General features: G+C 46.6%; 1 protein-coding gene across 1 annotated transcript; it reads left to right on the top strand.

The window, feature by feature from the left end:
- Nucleotides 1-659: 659 nt before the first annotated feature.
- TMEM74 (transmembrane protein 74) lies at nt 660-4,229 on the top strand. Its single transcript, XM_004697432.2, has 3 exons — nt 660-714; nt 2,741-2,942; nt 3,106-4,229. The coding sequence occupies exon 3, from the start codon at nt 3,144-3,146 to the stop codon at nt 4,062-4,064; it is 921 nt and encodes a 306-aa protein (XP_004697489.1). The 5' UTR covers nt 660-714; nt 2,741-2,942; nt 3,106-3,143; the 3' UTR covers nt 4,065-4,229.
- The last annotated feature ends 8,172 nt before the right edge of the window (nt 4,230-12,401 follow it).

A 12,401-nucleotide genomic window follows, 5' to 3' on the forward strand; every position in this document is an offset into this window, starting at 1 on the left:
TCGTCATCCATTCAACCATGATGTGCACGGATGGACAGGACAATCCCTGGTCCTCAATGGTCATATAAAGGCAGAGATTTTGGAAGCAGACAATTGGATGCCATATTAGTAGCTCCCATTTATTTCTTTGTAACCTTGCATGAAAATTCACAGCTATCCAGTCAATTCTCACTCAGGTGACGGAGTCTGAAACGACCCGATGGCAGTGTTGGAATCCTGGATGCGAAACTTCATCTCTCTGAGCCTGTTCTTGTAAAATGAAGATGAATCTACTAAAGGTTAAATCTATCAACTAGAAATTCAAATTGTGCGGCACGCATCCGGAACTCATCCCCTGCCCCTTCTTCTTTACAGTCCTGTGATGAGACCTGAGACTGGATTCCCCCCCTGAGGTTAGGAGCCAGCATTTTCTTCTGAACTGCCAGGCAAAGTGCAAACAGGAACTGGTCTTCAGGAAGGGTGCGACCCCAGGGGGTGTGGGAGGAAGCAGAGGGACACGGAGAGAGAGCCCGAGGACTACATCTCCCGGGATGCTCAGCAAGAGGGAGCGCCCCGCCCCGTCCCGCCCAACCCGGCCCCGCGGGCACCGCCCCGCCCGCCGAGCGGAGCGCAGAGGCTACAAGTGCCGCGGCTGGTGATTGGGGGACTTTGCTGAGACACCGCGCTGGGCCAAGCGCGCGGTGCTCAAGCAGCTCCGAGTGGTCCAGGCTGGAGGTGAGTGGCGCCGAGTGGGACCGGGAGGACGAGCTGAGGCGCGCGCGAGAGACCGGGAGCCTAGCGGAGCAGGGGCGCAGTCCCCACTCCACGTCCCAACTGCCTGCCTTGCCCCCGGGGCGTCGGCGGGCGCATCCCGCCTCGGGATGCCCGCCCGGGGCGTCGCAGAGTTCACCCGGAATGGATTGATGGAGCCCACGGCGCCCGAGGTGGGCACCGCTGCCCGGAGCCTGCGGCGCGCCCTTCCCGCACGGCACGCGCAGGACGCACCGGGAGGTCGCCTCTCCCGGGCCAGTTAGTCCCATTGCAAATGCGAATGCGTTCAATTGCTAGCAAAAGGACGGGGGGAAAGTGCTGTGTTCTAGCTTTGAGGAGCAATTTTGTTAAATGGGCTCTTCAGACAAGGGGACAGAGAGGGAGGGGACGGAAGAAAGGATCCTTTAACTGGTCCCCCGGGATTACTCGTTCTCCACTGAGGATGGAAGCCCCGGATTACGGAGCTGCAAAGGAAATCGAGTGTGCAGCTAATAAGTCTTCGCCAGAACAAGCGAGAGCCCCTCTTTTCTTCAAAGAGAGAGAGGCTGGAGAAGCGGATTAAGAGGAGATCCCCCTTCTCTCTTTGTTAAGAATTGGAAATCACTTAAGGGACCCTCTGGATTTTATGCGGAGTAGTCTAATGCGGTGCGTTAATCGTGCCAAAGGTTCATCAGCGCGCCAATGCCCGAGGGGATTGCGAGACTATTTCTCATTTTCAGAAACGGATGAAACCCATTACTCCTTGTCTTCATTCATTAAGGCATCCTGCAGTAGGGGTTTAGTTTAGTCCAGCTGCTGAACAAGAGATCTGGTTCCGTTCTGGTTTCAGTATATTGGATCCTTTTGCTTTTGCTGTTTTAGTTGCAAGTAAACTCTGAACATCAGTCTGTTGTTAAAACCCAGACTCGGATGTAGAGCAGAAAGCACGCATCTCTGTCGTGGTGCGTGACTTGCCAGACTCACTCTAGGGGAGACGTGGCCTGTGCTGCTGTGTGGGTTACCAGCTGTGGATTTTGAAGCATGAGCTTCAAGCAATGGGTTAAATCCATTATCTCCATGGACTTGGAAGTAAAATAAAAGAGTCCCTTTCTGGAAATGCCTGTGCTTGGTAGGTGGAGAGTGAGTTTTTCTTCCGAGAGAAATATGACAGAGGCAGAGAGAAAAAGGACAGATGGCTTCCTGCTTAATCCAAAGTTCTGCCCTAGAAAGGTCCCTTGTTGCAGTGGGGTGAGGGAATGTCACAGCCACAAAGTTTTGGATTGGTAACCTTGGAAACAGTTGCCCATCAATTTGCCTCAACAGATCTCTACCATTGTGTGTGTGTGTGTTCATTGCTAAACTGTTCAAGTTAATTGCTAATCTGTTCAACTATACCAAAATGGGCTTGCGGATGTTCCGTTTCTTATGGACTTCACTGGGCGGAGGGTCTGGAAGTCAGACCATTGAGCTGGAGCCGCTGAGAGCTAGCCAGCCCATGCAACTGTATGAGCACGAGCAAGTAGGCTGCCCTGGTGTATTTCTCAGGGATCATAGGGAGTATGTTGCCTGCCTACCTCCAGGCTTAGAGAAGCCCTCCCAAACATACTGCCCCATGGCACAGCACAGAGAAGGGGCTGGGTGGAAACATATTAAGCAACTTTCAGACTCCAGTTTTGGACACGTGAGGCACTGTATGCCTGGGGTCATTGGCTGTCTGAGGTGTAAAGTTAGGAGAGGTGGCTGGGTAAGTTGGCCCTCTACCCCATCTTCTGAACTACCCTGTCAAAATGCTGAGCCCTGTTCCAGTTGAGCAGTGTGGGTGGGGGCAGCTCTTCAGTTTCCTGAGTGGTCTTCTGACTCGCATCTGCAGTAGCGTCTGCTCTGGACTACCTGCAGTGTCAACCCGTCACATCCAACTGCATTGTTAAGTCTACACTTCCCCAGGTTCTTCAGAAAATCAGCAGCTTTGCTAAAAAGGGTCCCTGCTTTTCTCATCTGTGTTTCTATACAGGAAACTTGCCTTCTCATTTGAGGGATCCTGTCACAGAAATGTGTGAGTCCTTGGATAAATTTGGCTTGGTGACGGCAGTGCTTTCTCCAGTGACACTGCCACTTCCTCCTCGCCACTTTCCTACCTGGACCCGAGTTCCTCAGTGTTAATCTCGGCACTAAATTAGAGGATCTCTCCTTAACCACCCAGTCTGTGCCTGCCAGTAGGTATCCTCGGTTTTTCTTTGTCCCCTTTTAGGAGAATGGGGGTGCTGCAGGGCTGCCAGCTCTGGCGGCAAAGGGAAATGGGGGCCTCAGGAGCAGCCCTCCTAGCGTTGCGGTCCTAGCTTCTCTTGAGTTCTTATCTCACTGTGTTGCTATTGGCAGAATTTCGAGAAGCTGCTGGGGATGTCTGACTAGCTCGGATGGAGCTCCACTCCCTTGCTACGACGAACAGCCAGGCCGACCTATGTGATGCTGTGGAGTGGAGTGCAGGAGGGCCTCCTGGGGACCTCCCAGATGCCGCAGCCACCAGAGCTGCCCTTTGCTGCCAGAGACACTGCACATCAACACCAAGGTCAACAGAGACAGAAGGGTCTAAACCTAGCCTTTCCCCAGCATCCCCTGCCGCCTCTCTGCAGGACAGTGCTATTCAGCCAGACTCTTTCCCACCAGGATCTGTCGATTCCGAGAACCACCAAATCACAGGAGAACAGAAAGTCTGCAACTGCTGCAGCCAGGAATCGGAAACTTCGTTTACCTACGTGGATGAGAACGTCAACCTGGAGCATTGGGACCGGAGCTCCCCTTCCACAAAAGGGAGCCATCACCCCGGAACTCTGGGCTGGGGAAATCCAAATGAGTGGGCCCAGGAGGCTGCCTTGTCTTTGATCTCCGAAGATGAAGACGATTCCAGCTCTGAAGCCACGTCTTCAGGAAAGTCAGTTGACTATGGTTTCATCAGCGCCATCTTGTTCTTGGTCACGGGGATCTTGTTGGTGATTGTCTCTTACATTGTCCCCCGCGATGTGACTGTGGATCCCAACACCGTGGCCGCCCGCGAGATGGAACGCCTGGAGAGGGAGAGCGCGAGGCTGGGGGCTCACCTAGACCGCTGCGTGATTGCGGGGCTCTGTCTGCTCACACTCGGGGGCGTCGTTCTGTCCTGTTTGCTTATGATGTCTATGTGGAAGGGCGAACTCTACCGTCGAAGCCAGTTTGCCTCTTCCAGAGATTCTGCAAAGCTGTACGGTTCCTTCAACTTCAGGATGAAAGCGGGCGGGCATGGAAACACCCTGGAACTGTCCTTGGTAGAAGAAGACGGGCTTGCTGCGGTACAGAGTTAATTCTGGTGGTGAAGTGTGAGGCTACCCTGGCCTTTTATACGAGAAAACGTACCGCAAAACACAGACACAGCTCGTAAAACTAACAGCGCCTTGTCTTTGCCTGGCAGGAGCAGTTTATTCCTCCAAACCCCTAGCCGAGGAGTGTTTTCAGTCCTGATGTATCTTTCACTTGGGGGGTGTGTGTGTGTGTGTGTCATGTAAGACACATAAGAGGCCACAACCTTTTAGTTCTTTCCTTCTAAAGAACTATGATTGCCTTCAGCCTCTGCTTCCGTGGCAAAGGATTTCTAATGACCCTGATACACAAATGATTTCCTTTATACAAATACGGGGTATTATTCCTGGACACTAGGAAGTCCTCCACACAGTAGGATCAATTGGTAATCTATTTTGTGTAAAAGAACATAAGCATTTAATCACATAATAAGGCTTACATTTTATTCTCAAAGGTGCTTATCCATTTTCTTGCTTGTTTTTTCCCCTCTTTTTTTGTAATTTGGCTAAGTATTAGAGAGTTTTATGTATGTGAAAGCTTAAACGTGTCATATATATGTCTATATATACATATATATGTGCTTTTCAAAAGAACATCACATTTGAAAGTATTCCTGTTTGTAAAAGCAATCACAAACATGATGAAAAGAAAATTATATCAATCATTATCAGACGAAATTGAATTTAACCCCAAGTGCTGGTGTTAGAGGCTAGCCCACGTTGCATGCCTGTCTGCTGAATGAAGTAAAATGCATTGCTGATCTCGTTTTCTTTTTCTACTTGCGGTTGGGTCATCATTTCTGGTTACCAACATTCCTGAAGTCTTCTCTGGTCCTGACACCAGAGGTGATACGTGAAGTACTTTTAGCATATTTACAGACAGCTGACTATCTAGGCCTCTCTGAGTCATGATTGGCTCAGGCATGCTCCCAGATGACATTTGTCATTATTTGGGGCAAGGTGGGAGCGGGGGGGAACCCAAACAACTCTCCAATGTAGTTCCAGCCAGACTCTTGGGAATTGTGCCTAGTACACTATATCACGTGCTCTATGGGCCAAGCAGTAAGCCATTGCTTGAGATGGTAGCAGTACTTAAGCACAGTTAAATAAATAAAATAGGGTGGGAATGAGAAAGAGAGTAAAAGATGAAACACCCTGATTCCATGGAACTGCACTCTTCAGTCAAAGCCAGCCTCCTCCACAGTAGTCAAGTTCATGTCTGAGCACCTGACTGTGGCTGTCAGCAACTGGAAGTCCCTGCCCCATGATGTTCAACTCTTGCCCTATGAGAGGCATGATGGACAAAGTGGTCACATCTTTACACAGCACACACTGTGATAGGGTAAGGGTTCAGGACAACCCTTGAGAAATATAGCCTCAGAAGTATCTTGTATTTTACAACTACACCTTGAGGTATTTCCAACTTCTCTTGCCCTGATTGATTTACTTGCCAGTATCAGGGCCAGTGGGGCCGTTTCCAATCAAGACTGGAGCTAGGAATTGAAACGGCAGAGTGGGAATGGGCATGGCAGTAATATGAGGAAGTGATTTCTCTGAATTCTAAAGCCTCATTCTAATGCCTGCAGTAGATGTGAGGGAGGGCTGTGAAGTATATGGGTAACTTCGACTGTGTGTGTGTGTGTGTGTGTTTTAGAAGTAGGGGTAATTTTGTGAATGAGCTCTTGCAGATGCCAGAGAGAGATGGAGTTGATGAATTAAGTATGCTGTGTGTTCCTCACTACCAATGAGTTCATTCTGACTCCAGGCGACTGTCCAGGACCTTGCAGTATTTGATTCTGTTCTGCGCAGGGTTACTGTGGGACATGACTGACTTGATAGACCCTTACAGTAAGTGACCACATAGGACAAAATAGAGCTGCTCTGGCGCATTGCTGAGACTGTAACTCTTCCTGAGAGCAGATGGGGATTTAATCTGCTGACCATGTGCCCACCACTCTGCTACCAGGCCTTCTGGTATTACTGAATGTAATGGTGAGGGGGAAGGATGAAAAGACAGAGTTAAAAAAAAGGGGGGGGGGGACAAGTATTTGAATGATTACATAAAAATTAGAAATTATATGAATTTCAGAAGAAGTGCAAGATACTTATAATTACCCTACAACAATCTGACTCTTAAAGATTCAGAAATAAATGGGGTCATAGCCACATGATTTTAGTTTTCTGTTGCTGATGGTAAGGCACCAGGCTGGTGCAGTGGGTCTATGTTAGGTTGGGTTGCTAACCGAGAGGTCAGCTGCTCCCAGGTAAAAGCAGGGCAATCTGTTTCCATGAAGATTTATGACCTCAGAAACCGTGGGGAGCAGCTCTACCCTCCAGGGTCACTGGGTCAGAATTGACACACGGCACCAGTAGGTTGGATTTTAACTGTTGACTGTGCTTTGTGCACAAATGTTGTTTTACTGTCTCTCTCCTATCTGGTTTGTGTTGAAGCCCACTGACCAGCAGTAGGTGTTTTATGAAGGCTTATGAATTGTCAGGCTTTTGCCTGCTCAAGGCCCCACTTTGGATGATGTTGAGGGAGAGAGAGGAATGTCTGCAGCTTGGCTGAGGAAGTAAATCGGAGGTGGCAGGGGTGAGGGTGTGTGTGTGTGTGTGTGTGTGTGTGTGTGTGCATGCGCTTTAAGCATTACTTGTTCATAGAAGCAAAATGTAGATAACTGAAGTCTTTTTTCTTAATTGGTGAAACGGGATTAACTCAATGACTAATAGGAGCCCTATTTCCAGTTTATGAAGGTAGAACAACCTGAGAATCAAGGATTACCTTTGTTTTTTTTTCATGTCTGTGAAACTGATGATAAAGGAGAAAATGCCAAGGCCTTTCATTTGAAGGCATTTAATGAGTCTTGCATTGCAACCAAATTATATATAGATCTGATGTGATCTACTGGCACCATGAAAAAAAAAATCCTTATTTGGAAAAGAAAATATCTAAGGGTGGAAAAAAGAAAGAGCTAACAATTCAGAACATATTTCCTCCTCTGTAAATGTGTTCTTCACATTTCTAATGGGAATTTCTTTGGTAAATGCTTGTTTCGACAATTTTGAAATCTCCTTTCTTGGAAGGTCTTATTTCTATGACAGCAAACCCTTCATACCAAAAGGAAACCATTCAGAGAATCCTCGGGCTGCTCCCCTCTGTACTGTGTTGATACAACCCAGATAATTACCTTAATTAACTTTTCCCCAGGAATTCAGTTAGCAAGAATAGCCCTAATCTGTCTCCTGCCAGGGCCTAAATCCAGGATTGGTTTCTTGCATTTAAACTGATGGTAAGGAAGCACAAAAAAACCATGCGCTCTCTGCCCTGTTGATTCCAGCAATTTTTTTTTTTTTTTTGGTAGGGGGAGCTGTAAATATTTATTTAGAAGTACTTTGGCCAGACCAGGTGATAAATGTTAGAGACAATAGCTCCAGTGTTGGCCTGGGGTCCTTCATGGCGATTTATTACCTTAACATTTATCTCTTCAGTGTGACGCTGGTTCTTACCTGTGAAGTTTTTATTGCTGTACTTGGAGAAGCAAAACTATAACTTCCCCCAGCCCCAGAAGTCTGTCGTTTAAGTAGCTTATTTATCAAACTGTAGAAATCTAAACTCAGGGGTCATCCTCCTAATGTTAACAAAAGATCAAACAAGCACCATCATCGATACTGACTCATAGCAACCTTATAAGACAGGGTAGAACTGCTGTGAATTTCTGAGGCTGGGAGTAGAAAGGCCCGATTTTCTCCCCCTAAAGTTAAAATGAAAGCAGTTTACCCTCTAACAGTGCTACCCAACGGTGCAAGTACCAGAGAGCTGGCTTTTCTCCATGACTTCTAGGATCTAAACAACAAAAACTCAGCCTTGACTCAGGGACCCTGTAGGGCCGAGGAGCACTGCCCCGTAGGGTTTCCCAGGCTGTCATTACAGGAGCCGAGATAGACATCTTCCTTCTGTAGAGCAGCTGCGGGTTCCGACCAAGTACTTAACCACTGTGGCACCGGAGACCCTTCACTGGGATCTGCAGTCTGCACGGTAGCCTTAGTGGCTCAGTAGATTTGAGCCCACTAGCTACTGCCAGGGAGAAGGATGAACTAGTTGGCTTCTAGTAAGTTTTACAGCCTTGGAAACCTACGAGGTGTTTTACTCCATCCTCTCAGTCACCGTGAGTCAGAATTGGCTTGAAGGCCATGTATTTAGTCTTCTAGTGAGAATTTAAACCTCCCAATGTCTTTTAGAAGGAGCCCTGATAGTGCTGTGGATTAGGTATTGGGCTGCTAACTTTATGGTTGGTGGTTCAAAACCACCAGTCACTCTGAGGGAGTAAGATGAGGTGGTCTGCTTCTCATAAAAATGTATAGTCTCAGAAATCCAGTAGCGGGCCACTGAAAGTTGGACTTGACTTGATGGCAGTGGGTAGGCCTTATATAGAGGAGTTCTGTTTCTTGCAGTGTAGTGGTTCTGCATTGAGCTGTTAACTGCAAGGTCAGTAGTTCAAAACCACCAGCTGTTCCCCTGGAGAAAGACAAGGCTTTTTATTCTCTTAAAGAATTATACCTTGGAAATCCATAAGTACAGTTCCATCCTGTCCTATAGGGTCACTATGAGTTGGAATTGACTCGATGTCGGTGAGTTTTTGAGTTTTGGCGGTACGGTGCTTAAACACACAGCCCAAATATCTGTAGTTTGAGCTCACCGATAGCTCTGCAGGAGAAAGATGTGGCAATCTGCTTCTGTGAAGGTTTATAACTTTAGATCATCTGGGGCAGTTTTAATATCTTTAATAAACTGTTTTTTTTTGGGGGACCTTAAACTACTTCTGGGATCCTTGGGTGTACAAACAGTTAATGCTTTCAGCTGTTAACCAAAGTCCACCTAAAGGTGCCCTTGAAGAAAGGTTTAGGATCTACTTGCTCTAAATCAGCCACTGAAACCCCATGGAGCTTAGTTCTGTGTTGACACACAGAGACAGGTTTGAAACGGTTTCTGGTAGAAGTGGAGCTCTTGTGTGCTTATGTTGGGTCCTCTCCCACTATTTGGAGCTGCTGAAACTGACCAGGCAGCGTGTATGAGAGAGGGGGCTGTGGGGGCTGTGGAGATGAGTTATATGGATAGCAACCTTCTGTGATAGAGAATGCTTTCTCCGGCTGTACTCTTCTTGGGAGCAGACTACCCGGTCTTTTCCCATGAAACTGGTTAGTGGATTTGAACCCCCCAACCTTTCCATTAGCAGCTGAGCATTTAACCAGGGTTGTTTGTAACATGGGTTCTTGGCTCCTTACAAGGAGAGTGCCCTTTTTCCCAGGCTCCCTGTTCCCCAGCAGATTTGCATTTTAGAGACCTGCAGGCTGCTGGGGAATCCCGGATGTCTTGGTTACTGTGGGTTCTTACATCCACATGAATTTTATTTGTGACTGCCAGGGCCCCTTGATTTTAGGGATCTAAATACTTGCCTCAAGAGTACATGCTTTACTGGCTGCCCAAAATACTGAATTCATCCCCTCTCCTGCTTATAGGAAGGCCTCCTGGCCTGGTGAGTTAAGCATTGGGCTCAGTCTCAGGGTCAGCAGTTTGAACCCACCTTGTTCCTCAAGACAAAAATGAGGCTGGCTTCCTGCTCTCATGAAGGTTGACAACCCCAGTAATCCTATGGAGCAGTCCCACTCATTATGAGTCGTAATAGAATCGACGGCAATGGCTTTGGTTTGAAACTGATTTAGGGAGGTCTGGTGGTGGAGTGGTTAAGTACTCAGCTGCTACCTGAAAGGTGGGTGGTTCAACCCCCCTGCTGCTTGGCTGGAGGACGTTGTGGTAGATTGCTTCCATAAGCTTTCACAGCATCAGGAATCCTGTGGGGCAGTTTTACTCTGTCTTTCAGAGTCATCAGTCCATCCACTGGCATTGGGTTTGAGTTTTGTGTTGTCATACTTATATATCCGAGTGACCCAGTTGGATCTGTGCTTACACATGTTCTTCTGGTAAACCTTAGGCAGCGAGACTGCCACCAACAAGTCCATTGGTGCCGTTCCTTTGTCCCCAGGACAAGATGGAATGACTGAACCGGCAACATGCTGACTCAGTATCAAACATTAAGGGTCTTGCACCCAAGTGGCTCCATTTTATTCTTCCCCCTTTGTAATGGGCACCCTTTTTAGGCAGGAGCATTTTAATAAGCCTGCATACACTTTTACACCGGCAGTCACAGACGCATGCAAAATCTTACCTGGCTTAATCATCTCCAGCGGAAGCATTTCTATATATCTGTCAGGGAAGGGTTTTTCATTCTGAAGGTCAGACTCCAGTGCAGCAATTACTGCTCCCGCAGAAATGTGGTCTGACAACAAAGACTCACAACCTTAGTCAGTGGTTCCCTATTTCAGCAAGACTTATGACTATCAACTGGACTCGTGCAACAATGGAATAAAGACAGCTGCTTACAGTTCTTTGTGATGGGAATTAACCTTTTCCCGAATTAGACATCAAGAATGGCTACGATGAAAAGAATTAAGATGAGTTTTCTCAGCGTAAAGGGATGCATAAAAAAGGATTTAGCATATCACTGTCCTTCAGCTGCTTTTGAGCTTATCATTTGATGGTTCATAGCACTCTGCAGTATCCTATTCTCACATTTATGGGCATAGACCTCGGGAAGTAATTTGCCTGGTGAGTGCATTGGCACTGTTAAAAGAAGGGTGGTTGTAAACACATGAAATTGACTTTTTTAAAGTTCTTGGCTTAAACTTAGGTGTGTACCTGTAATTTATGTTTATTAGGATATATGTTTATGTGCATGCAAGCCTACATGTATACTAGGAGTATACTTTATTATTATGAAAGTATAATATCTAAAGTTATTGTTAGTAAAATTCTCTAGTAGCAACATTGGCACGTTGACTTTAAGAACAAAAGATTCCTTTCACTGGTCATGAATGAGTAATTTGGGCTCAAACTCAGAATAAGATGCCATGATTATATAAATATATTCGTTGTTTGAAATCCCCCAAATGTTTATTGATTTATTTTTTTAACCGTTCAATTTAAGATTTATGAGTATGGCATATTTAGAAATCATCTTGCCCTGTATTATTATTTAAGGGAAACACAGAAGGATAAGTCAAAAAGTACTGCTACACATCATAGAACGCTTGATTAAGCAAAAGTGCGAAAAGGTGAAACTGTTGTTTCTCAGCATGTCCTCCATTTACGTATGCACTTCTGAAGACAGTACTTCCAGCTCTAAGTCTTCCTCCACGATTCCAACACACTTCGATTCACAAAACTGTCAAAACAGCAGCGATGGAGTCCTCAGGAGACTCAGATCGTGTTCCTCCATTAATGTTTTTGAGTTATGAGAACAAAATCAGTCTGGTCTGTAGAAGAGAAGAACTCAAGTTTCTCAACAAAATTCTCGTAAACCACCCTTGCTGGAAGAATAAGCGGGTTCATTGTTGTGATGGGAAAAATATTTCCTCATTGCAAATTTTCTCACCTTTTTCTCACCAATGCAATTTTCAGCTTCTTAAATCTTCATAAGACGACCTCATAATTGCCCTATGTTCTTCAAAAACATCTGCCAAAATTATTCCTTTGGAATTTTAAAAGCGGTTGCCTTAGCATTCTTAGATGACCTTCTTGCCTTGAATGGAAGTGAGCCAGCCTGTCTCCTTGCAAGACAGTGTAGACCTTTTGTCTTTGAAGGCCCATGTGGTGGAGCGGTGTGCACAAGGTGGGTCTTCTTAGTCATGGCCTTTGTAACACAGACCAAAAGACTGGGTGAGGACCATGCCGATTGGATTGGATTTGTTTTCTCTCTTCCTGGTGGATATCAGTAAGAGAAGGTGGGGGAAGATGCAGATAAGGTTGTATGATTCAGTTGTAAGTGATTGTAAAAACCTGGAACTAGAACATGGGGAGTGGTTGATTTTGCCATCCCCCTGGGTATAAAATGAGCCACCAAGACGAGCTAGTAGGAGAGCACATCAGCAAGATCCCTGGGCACTGACCCTCCCTGATCTGTGAGACAGAGCTGTGACACCAACGGAGCAACAGAAGCGTGATTGCAGAAGTAGACTCAACACCAGACAGAGCCGTGGACTGCCAGGCCCACAGAACAAGCAAAGTTGAGTGCCTTCGAGCAGGAGGCTTGCTTGAAGAGTGGGATGCCTTCAGCCACTTAATTGGTGTAGTTAGATTTGCTGAACCACAAAAGTAGAGCTGAGCACCTTTGGGCTAAGGCTTATAAGTGGAATAGTGTCCCCTTTGGACATTTAAGGGCATCTCTGAAAAAGCTTTGTAGCATTGCTTGAGAAGGGCAGAAGGCAAGGGACTGTGTGGCTGAGAAG

Source organism: Echinops telfairi, unplaced genomic scaffold, assembly GCF_000313985.2.
Source record: "Echinops telfairi isolate 266 unplaced genomic scaffold, ASM31398v2 ScPeMD7_1;HRSCAF=3_0, whole genome shotgun sequence".
Classification (NCBI taxonomy): Eukaryota; Metazoa; Chordata; class Mammalia; order Afrosoricida; family Tenrecidae; genus Echinops; species Echinops telfairi.